This window comes from Clarias gariepinus, chromosome 3 (assembly GCF_024256425.1).
Source record: "Clarias gariepinus isolate MV-2021 ecotype Netherlands chromosome 3, CGAR_prim_01v2, whole genome shotgun sequence".
Lineage (NCBI taxonomy): Eukaryota > Metazoa > Chordata > Actinopteri > Siluriformes > Clariidae > Clarias > Clarias gariepinus.
Window position 1 is genome coordinate 5,912,525 of NC_071102.1, and position 10,782 is coordinate 5,923,306.

Below are 10,782 nucleotides of genomic sequence, written 5' to 3' on the forward strand. Positions count from 1 at the left end.
ATCTAGTGAGTGTGAAAAATGATATGGGCGAATGAAGGAGCTGGTCAGTGCACCCTGCCTCTTCAATTAAAGCTGCTTTGAGTTTCACCCTCCCCACTTCGAACTGCTGCTTATACATAATGCATTAGTGGGTCCATATGCACTTGGGCTATCATGCACGCCCTTGTGAGAGGCTCAGAATCCTGTAAGCTATTCTGAAAGTGCATAAGAGAGTCTGACCTTCCTCTGCACCACTCTCCTCCGCCTCAGGTGTGTCTCATGTTCTTGGGAGGCAAATAAATAGCTTTAATAGGCCTAGATGTATGAGTGCTGTGATCAGCGGATTATCATAGCTGTTCAAGAACAACTGCACTATGTCATGATTTTATGTCGGCTACCATAATCATGGACTAGATCTTGGAGTTCAGTCAAGATTCAAGTTATAATATTGCACTAGTTAACCCAATCATTTTAACAAGTACATGTATTATGGTTTTGAATATATGCCTCTTAAGTTTTCAAAATAACATTTTGGTTTAATAAGAAAACATTTTGTTCCATATTAAACTAAAGATTCCCTTTCCTTAAAAATCATGCAGGATATAAAATAAAATGAATTGTTGCATTTCTTTGTGCTAAATAATAAACTTTTTCTGGCATCTTTCTTATTCAAGATTTTACTACATTTTAAATCATATATAAAATTGATGTTCATTTATGTTTGCTAATGAAGAATCAAATTTTCTAATAACTCAAATGCATAATTTGGCTTGCTGGTTAAGAACCCTGTTGTAATTAAAGTCCTGAATAATATATATATATATATATATATATATATATATATATATATATATATATATATAATCTATCTAGTAAATTTATTATTATTTATAGTGCTTGGCCTCTTTAATTAATGAAAACACAACTAAGCAAGAAAATTAAGCATGGCTTTTATGATTAACAACTTTATTTAACAACATTTATTTAATTAACAATACTTTAAAGGTCCAAAGTCAAAATGTCATAAAATTTGCTTGAGTTGGCATAAAAGTAAATCAGTACTATTTGGGTAAATTTTTAATAATATAGTACACAGAATGTTACGAAATAGTTCTCTAAGCTTATGACAATAAAACTGATTGGCTTAAATCGTCCATAACCAATTGTAATTTATCACAGTCTAGTGTGACTTAGACCTTATTATGATATTATTTGAACGTATTGGAACGTATTTAGCCTCACGTGCTCGTAACACAATTTAAGACGCTTGGACACTTAAGTTTCTCCCCAGTGCTCATCCCAGGTCCGTGTCATGATTGCGTTGTCTCCAGGTGGACCATGGCACTATAAAGTATTCATGGGCCACGGGCCAGTCATTGTAGGTCATACTCGTGTTTTTCTTTGTGGCGTTATCTTCTCGACACGGGCGCGCGCTCTACTCGCGGCTCTTTGGCGCCACTCGAAGAGAACGCGTGTAATCGCAGTGGGATCTGCGGCCAAAGAGCGTTCGGCCCTTGTACAGCAGGAGTAGTGAAATATTGTATTCTTTTCAGATTATCCGAGGCAGCGCTAAAAATTTGGAAAGATCGCGAGGGGAGTCCGGATAAGGCGTGGGGTTATTCCACTAGGAGAAAAAAATAAATCATTATCCAAGGCGATATAAACAAACTCCACAATGCCACTGTAATGAAATGAGGATGTATCCACGAAGTTCTAATTGCATTATCTCCAGGAGATAATATAAAAGTTTCCCCAATGTTTTATTCTAAGCATGTTTTACATGATTTTTCAAGTGCGCAACCTTGTATACAATGCAAGTTACCTCCCCATGACATTCTATATCTAGACATAAAAATACATATTTTAACCCCTCACCCACCCACACACAAACACACACCTCACCCCTTTTTCCCATAAGTGTGAATTTTGATGCCATTGCTCAGCTGGTTAAACAAGACCATTTCCATCTGTTAATTGACGCGATTACGCACTTGTGCGTAATGGTCGCGGAGGTCCCGAGCTTCACATCAATCACTCCTGTATTGACCTGGCAGAGGCTTTTTTCTGCGCATGCCCAATGGGAGCGCTCAGTCATTTAATAAAGAGCAACCTACGGATTGTTTGTCTGCCATTATCAGCTGGACGCAAAAAGTATTTATAAAAAAATGAATGAATGAATAAATAGGGGTAGCACGAAGTCTTACATATCAAAATGTGATATGAAATATGTTTCTTATACATAAAGAAATATTTAGTATAAGTAATTATAATCAAGATTCATGCGGTGCATGCGTATGAAATGTATTTTTACAACACTAACATTTTTACAACTATATATAGTTATTTATTCGTATAAGAACTATAAATTATCAAATAAAATTTACACAAGCTGACCATTTTTATTTTTTTTTTACTTCATTTGCGTTTTCTGACTTTAACCACACTGACAGAATGGTTCCTTTATAGCTTCACTTAAAGATTTAAAATGGTCTAATGCCCAAAAAAAAAAAAAAAACATCAGGAGGATGGGGGGTGTGCAAAACACATCTCAGGAAAATCGCACTGTATGTGATTGGCAAACACATTATTCTATCCGAGCGTCCCGGGATTATCGTGACGTCACGCCGGTACCCTGCATGGATGAATGCTAAAGAACTATAGAGGCACAAAATAATGGCACAAGCAGAAGTCCATATCTTGCAAGTGTTACGTTATCCTTTAAGCTTTCTTCTGCACTAGAAACAACATTTATTTATTTATTTTGCACTTGATTAGGATTTACTCTTTTGCTCCCTTTGGGGGATTATACAAACATATAAAACTAAGGGGCAGGCGTAAACAGACGCACATCTTCTTAAGTACAGCTATCTATTATTGAGAGAAAGGCCGAGTGTGGAAATGCGCGCAAGACGGTGGATTTGATCCAGATTTGCCTCCAATCGATCAGAGGAGAAGATTATTGCTGATGGTAACCAAAGACGCAGATATGTCTTTCTCTCAATTTGGATATCCTTACAATGCAACTTCTCAGGTAAGCAAAAACGAGTGCCTTTATAAATTTTCCAAATATTTCAACCATGCAATACCTTCGTAAGATATAGCTCACCTTAAAATACAATATAGGTCATTCACTGTAGTTGTAATAAGTTGTTGTCCGCAACATCTGTCGCGTTGTAGCCCATGCGTAATATTAGAAACATTGCTTAATTTGAATTATGAATGAACTTGCGTGTTGTTGTGGGGTGACAAAACCCTGTGTACATTACCTTTAAGGTGTAATTACAGACTAGAGTCTCGGCTCCTCCCTTTACACTATAGTGTGCATTAAATTTGATGGAGCCTCCTCAACTTTTAACCATGTGCAACCTCAGGACTATAAACTTCAACCGGTCTTTATGTACTTATTTTAACACTTTTTTAGTATACTTTCTAGTGGGTGAAAATACAAAGCATTTACACAGTAGTCTCTGAAAACACGAGTTGCATCAACTTTTAAGAGTAATATTTATTTCCCGACTTGTATCTAAAAACAGCATTAGAATATCCACATGCAATATATAAGAGAAAAAATTACAATTTACTATTTAAAAAATATAAGAAGTCTTACCTTTTTATTTTAAGCATCATCATTATTATTAATATTATTATGATTATTATTTTACAATTAACATAGAATGTAAATGATGTACACAAGTGTCTTATGACGCATTAAAAAAACAAAAATAACGTCTCCTTCCGTGATTTTTTTTTTCTTCATGCAGTTTTTCGTGTCGTCAAAGCCCAGTACGACTTGCTGCGATTCGATTTCCAGGTCGGTACCGGACGGCTCGAGCGCTCCCCAGGCCGCCTCCGCCGCCGCCGCCTCCTTCTGCTGCCCGCCCGCCTGTGAGAAGCGGCTGGTGTCGGGAGCGCGCGCAGAGCTGAGTGCGGCGCTGGGTGTCTACGGCTCTCCGTACGCGCCGGCACACGCGTACGCCAACTACTTCCAGTACGGAGCGGATTCCTCTGCCATCTACTCCACACTGGTACGAACAGAGCGCAGCACAAAAACATGGAGACATGGCTCCTCGATCGATTAATCCTGTCCGTGCACGATCGATCACTGTACGGTGTTTAGGACATCAAGCATACTGAAGTAGTAACATGTAAGGGATAGTTGTCCAAAAGAAAAAAAGCACAACTGTTAAAAAATAGGTCACTGTATGGGTTTATTGACTAGATTGTAATCGTAGTTGATCAAAAAAAGTAGCTTTCTGTTCAAAAAAAAAAAAAAAAAAAAAAATATATATATATATATATATATATATATATATATATATATATATATATAAAATAATTAAATAGTTAATTAAAAAACATGGATTACAAGAGATGTACAGCTTATAGCTTACATAAGTATACATATATGCAAGTATTTATTTATTTATTTTCTGTTTTAAAACTTTTTGGCGTCTGAGTGGCTCTCTGTCCTGTCACAATGAATAAACATTCACCTGTAAAAGTGTTTTTGAGCTATCTAATTCATTTTGGTCCAGTTAGACCTCCAAACACCATAAGAGGTAATTTATCACTAAGATTTTATTTAACATCTACCAAATATCCTCAAGAACTCAAATGAACTAGTTCATGTATACTAAACATGAAGGACACACTACACACTCTGTACATTTAAGGCATTCCAAAAATACCTTTTTATAAGGATGTATACTATTTATTTATTTATTTATTTATTTTTAAATTCAGGGTATATTCTTAGAAATAATAGTACATGTTTAATATGTATGTAACTGTAATTATATTGTTTTGATCCTTTACAGTAATTTGTATCCTTTATGTAGCAAAGGTATAATTTTTTGGTGTAGTGATTTTATAAAAAATACATAATTTGTTAAGAATTTCAGGTTAATTAATGCATACAAAGTACAAATAATGTTTACTTGATGGTAGCACATATAAGAGAGTATGCTTTGCTATTATCTGTATGTAATAATGCTCTCTATTGCAGAACCCTCAATATGATATTAAAGAAAGCACAGGAAGCCTTCACAGTGGGATAAGCCAGCCCAATGCATACTATTCATATGACCACTCACTGGGCCAATATCAGTATGATAGGTAAGAAAATGTTGATTGCAGAGCTTTTCTATTCTTTGAGATTTTTTTACTATGTAAAAATGTGCATTTTCATTCATAATTAATAAGCCAAACTTTCCCAGGTATGGGACTGTCGACTTTAACAGCTCAGCCAGAAGGAAGAATGCTACACGCGAGACAACAAGCACTCTCAAAACATGGCTTTACGAGCACCGCAAGAACCCATATCCAACCAAGGGCGAGAAAATCATGCTTGCCATTATCACAAAGATGACCCTTACCCAGGTGTCCACCTGGTTTGCCAATGCCCGGAGGAGACTGAAGAAAGAGAACAAGATGACCTGGTCACCGAAGAATAAGGCTGTAGATGACAAGAAAGAGATCTTGGATAAGACAGACCAGGACTCGCTTACCAAAGGTATCTGCTTTTTATATATTTTTATAAGCCACACAGCTGACCATAAAGAAACAAAAATATATGCTTTACTTCTCTGAGAACAAGTCATTGCAGTACTTCATTCTTGTCCAGACTCTAAAGACTGCAAGGAGGACAGAGACCTCCGTCTAAGTGACCTTGACATCATAGAAGATGAAGATGAGGAATGTGACAAGCTGGACAGTGACTGTGAGAAACCTAGCCAAGATATGGCAACACTCTCTCTGCCCTCTCTGCCCATCTCCAGCCCTCCAAAGAGAGACTGCAGCTCTGACCTTCCTTCCCCCTCCAGCTTCCCAGCATTCCCTTGCAAAGTGAAAGGTGTTATGGCACTCGTTCCTGACATGGACACTTCAGGCTCCAAACAGCAGCCACAACAGTTTCCAGCTTTACATCCTGCCTCCATTGGTCCCATTTCCCTGCCTAATTTCCAAGTACTGGATCAGAAGCCAAGGATTTGGTCCCTGGCTAGAACCGCTGCTACTGGAATGACCCAGCACAGACAGGAATTACAAACTGAATGCCAGCTACAAACTGCTCGGGTGCCAATGGTGGGGAGTGGTGGGCAATGTATTGGTTCCAAGGGTCTTCAAGACCCCATGAATTTGGGGAACTCTGAGAGCTTGTTTGAAGAAGGATCACAGGGGCTGAATAAGGTGTACAGTGCAGCAAACTACAGAGGCCTACAACTTCACTGCTCCTCATACCAAGCTGTGACAGACTCATACCATTATGCCACTATGGAAGGTAGAGAATATTGGACCATTTTTCTTTCCTTTTTTCTTAAAGAGATACTTAAATTTTTTAATTCTTAAAATCTAGTAACCAGTGTTTTTTCTTAATTATTATTATTACCTCAAATAATCTTTTTTTTTTGAGAAGGTGAATGTAACGAGTCTTTTAAGTGTACCTCTAAAATGTAAAATGTAAGTGTTTGCACTCGTACAAAGAATATGAAAGGTAAAAGTTGTACAATACCCTTGAGTATAGCATTCCTGTGACAAGTGAAAGTTGAGTTTAGTACTATCTTTGCCAGAGTGTGGCAAATGTATTTTGTGTCATATCCTGACAGAACATCTTGTAAGAACAGCACTATTATGGATAATGGCTTGAAATGAAAAATCTATTAGAATGATCACTTTCTTCAGCAAAATTCACCACGCATTATGAATTGGCTATTTTCCCAGTGTACAACTTGCATCGTACAGACTGCGGATGTGTCCTTTGGTGTTTTGTAGGATTCTGCAGTGGAGGGAAGTCAGAGAGAGAGTCCTCTGAGCACAGTGACATGTATCTTATGCTGCAGGACGCCAAGACAACCGCTTTCAGACCTGTAATGAAGAGGTGAGACAGGTGAGACCTTTGAGGATACGGGTGCACACACACACACACACACACACACACACACACACACTTATGTCTTTCTGATTAGGTAAAGGCTTTGTTTGAAAGCATTATTCAGCTGTGCTTATTATTATTATAAATAATAATAATAATAATAATAATAATAATAATAATAATAGTCTAAGCTTAAACATAACCTTTACCACAGGTACCGAAAGATAATTTTTTTAACCTAACATTTACCAGCTATATGTCCCCAGAAAATTAAAAAAACTCAAACGTTTCTTTCTCTTCTTATTACTGAGGGGTCTCACCAAAGGGCTTTCTATCAAACTGTACATATGTTTTTTCGCCGAACAAACAAGCTTTTAAATCCAATCAAATGCGATTACAAAATATAACTCCTCATTCCTAGGAAACAAACACATTGTGACTGATGGTATTACAAGCAAAAACAAATAGATGATGTGCAGATCTAGGAACAATCACTGGATCACTCTGCTTACAGAGAAGTGCATTAATACAATTTACTGTACACTGTTGCCACTTTGCCACACATAAAATTTCACATCAAGGTTGCACTGTGATTAACTTCATTTTCACTTTATTAGTGTTTTGTTTTTTACTTGTGATTTATATGCTTCTTATATATCTGGTAGTTTTGTTGTCTCATGGTTGCACTAGTAACGTCTGGTGAGCTCTGTGTTTATTACTGATTATATGTAAGAGACAAAGTGTGTAGTCACATTTACAACCTGTATTGCTGCTGGATATCTGGAATTTCCTTCGGGAGGAATAAATTATATATTCATCTATCCATCTACTTGAGGCTCAAACTAAATCTACTCATACAAGCTTCCTATTAAGATGCATTAAAATAATCTTTTTTTCCCCTTTTTTTTTTCTTTTTTGCCTTTTTGTCTGTAGGCTGACTGACGCGCTGTCCTTCAGCACCGGCACGTTTCTATGACTTTATTTATTCACTGTGGATCCGAAATTACAATGATGATGATGATAATGAAGAAAGTGAAGAAAGAAAAGCGCATGGCCTCCCGGAACTCGCCATATGCGCGCAACCAGCCAGCCGCTTCGTGCACGCGCGCAGGTAGCCAGCATTTTGCACAGTACAATTTTTTGACGGTGTTAATAACTTTATGCAATGTTTAAAAAAATAATAAATGCAACTGTTTTAAAAACAAACATATATGTCCGTAAGTTCTGATGTCCGCACCGGCAATCGTAGTGTAGATATCTTATTTATTATGTATTTATAATTTTAATATCCGCCCGTTATTTATTTCGCACCATGCGTCTCCGCTGTGTTTTGTTGTGAACTTTGTTTCCTGTTGTCACTGTTTACGTGTTTTTTTTTTTCTAAGGACGAATGTAAAGATTATTCTTTGTCTTTGTTTTTTTATTATTATTATTATTATTATTATTATTAAACTTTAAGGATCTGAATATAGAAACCTGAAATTTGATCTATATTCTCTGAAGAAAAAAATTACTATTAATCATGACCTTAATCCATGAATATTGCATTTATAAGCTATTTTATAGGAATGCACCCCCAGTCTGTCATTTCTTTCCTTGTCATGATTTCCTTGCTTAATAATGGTCTGATTAAACCTTTTAAAACATTTGCAAACTCTTTACTTGATCCAGGTTTTTTTTATTTTTGCAGAGGTGGTGATAATAATAATAATAATAATAATAATAATAATAATAATAATAATAATTTATTCTAGTGCAAATAACTATATCTGAATAAAGTATTGATTAGTACAGCATCAGCAAAAGCCATACCTGTAGGTGTGTTAAACACAGTGGTATTTTCAAAAGAACCAAAATAAAACTTGTTTAATAAAATGTTGTGAAATACAATCTAGCCACATAATGTGTTAACAGATTTTGGGCCTATATATACATTAAGAGTTCTGGTTCCAGTACAGTATATTTCCTAGTTGAAGCATAAAGGATACATCATTGCTGTTATTATGTACGTAAAATATTTTAAGATTTAAAAGGTGTATGTTTTATGGTACCACCCAAGTGACAAGGATGGGTGCCTTTTTATCATTGTACCTTTTTTTCTGAGAACACAGACCTGTTTTTAACGATGCAGAATTACAGCCTATTTTAAGGATTCTTCAGTAGGTTCTTTGTATAAGTAAGGGTTTTAGCTTCCTAACCTGGTTTATGTTTGGAGGCCTTCTGAAAGCATTATTTTGCAAGGTTCTCCGCACCACATGCATGCAAAGGAACAAGCAAATAACATTTGTGTTTGTGTGTGCGCGTGTGTGCGTGTGTGTGTGTGTGTGTGTGTGTTGGCACCAACCAAACCTTTCTATAAAAAAGCAGTACAGTATATACCATATTTCATTAGAAGGAGCTCTGTAAATTAAACAGACAAAAGAATAAACTAAGTTTGTTGTTGTGTTTGATGGAATAAAGCATTTGATAAAAGTTATAGTTTAATTAAGAAATAGTGTGAGGTTATGACCAAAAATTCAATACTAAAAATACTGTATTAGGCCTCTGTTTATCATATGCACCTGGTACTGTAAATCAGATAAAGAAGACTCAGACTACACATATTTTAAAAGAAGCTGTTTATTAGATTACTGCTTGTATTAGATGTAAAAATAAAAAATGTAAGCATATTGACATCTACCAAGTCTAGCTGTTAGATATTGTCCATTAGATTAGTGCCCAAAAATATTGGACACTGTTGCCATTTTAGGAAGAGACAAAAAAAAAAAAGTGAAAAAACCTGATGGATTTCTGTCTTGTACTGTAAATTCAGAAAATGACCGCAAATACAGTAAAAATGGTTTATAATAATAATGCTATGCAAAGATGCTTAACGTGTTTTCATCTGCATTTTTATTATTATTATTATTATTATTATTATTAAAGGTCAGCAGAGCTTGGTTTAAGATGATCCACTAGAATCTCCAGTTCTTTGCAATCTGTCTAAATATAATCTATACATAATCTCTCAGGGTCGTTCTCCGAATACTGTTTTGATTAAAGGAAAGTCGGAGCTGGACATGGTCCATAATGACATGGAAAAGAATTTAAGAGCCAGGTATTAATGTTTAATGAAAAACGGACTCCTCCTGGGTTGCAAATTCAGGGATCTGATATTGCAGAGTCACTCTTGATTCATCCTCGACCTGAATCTCCCAAAGGAACGCATTTAGTACTTGCAACATGCATTTACATAGTAAACAGGCTAGTAACGTACAATTAAGCAATATTAAACAACGCAAAGACAAAATGCAGACTGAATGCTGCAGGGCCTGTGTGTCTTCTGATTCACAACCTGTGTAGGTCTCATAACTTTTTTTATTATTTTTTTTTTTTGAGAAGGCTATATGAAATATTAAAGAGAGAGTTAATTAAAATGAGGATGTAGAGCAAAGCTGCCAAACCTGATTGAAGGTAGTGATGCATGCGTTGAGGGATTAGAGCTGCACTGTGCTACCGGGGGGAGCAGCAAAAACAGCATCGGGCTCAAGCAACCACTAATAGAGCAATTAAGAGGCTGTCTTACATCGGCTTAACAGAACCTAAAAACAGGGCACGAGAGAGAACGGAATAATTTTAGACAGTGTTGTGTGTGTGTTTGTGTGTGTTTCTGTGCTTTTAAATAATCTATTAAAGTATAATAATAATAATAATAATAATAATAATAATAATAATTTGATGACGTAATAAATAGTTAATTATAAGTAATTTAATAAAAAAACGGTTTAACATTCATGCTTTAGATCAAAGAAATGCTTGTCATAAACTAGATCATTTTCAGTTCCAATGGACAAGATGTTTGATTAGATCTCATTGGGGAACTGCAGTTTCTTGATTTTGACACTTCTCTATTTAGACACTTCTAATGTTCTGATGCAAATCTCAGATTTATGATG

General features: G+C 35.9%; 1 protein-coding gene across 1 annotated transcript; it reads left to right on the top strand.

The window, feature by feature from the left end:
* The first annotated feature begins 2,899 nt into the window (after positions 1-2,899).
* Positions 2,900-8,219, top strand: irx6a (iroquois homeobox 6a). The gene is made up of 7 exons (XM_053493106.1): positions 2,900-3,010; positions 3,741-4,004; positions 4,985-5,094; positions 5,196-5,491; positions 5,603-6,256; positions 6,748-6,862; positions 7,781-8,219. The coding sequence occupies exons 1-6, from the start codon at positions 2,945-2,947 to the stop codon at positions 6,855-6,857; spliced, it is 1,500 nt and encodes a 499-aa protein (XP_053349081.1). The 5' UTR covers positions 2,900-2,944; the 3' UTR covers positions 6,858-6,862; positions 7,781-8,219.
* Positions 8,220-10,782: the final 2,563 nt, after the last annotated feature.

What these genes read in the sequence shown, in the direction of transcription:
- irx6a (XM_053493106.1), top strand. Translation starts at nt 2,945, where the DNA reads ATGGTAACCAAAGACGCAGATATGTCTTTCTCTCAATTTGGATATCCT. An exon ending in CTGCCATCTACTCCACACTG is followed by an intron (nt 4,005 to 4,984) that starts GTACGAACAGAG and finishes TCTCTATTGCAG; the next exon opens with AACCCTCAATATGATATTAA. An exon ending in CCATTATGCCACTATGGAAG is followed by an intron (nt 6,257 to 6,747) that starts GTAGAGAATATT and finishes GGTGTTTTGTAG; the next exon opens with GATTCTGCAGTGGAGGGAAG.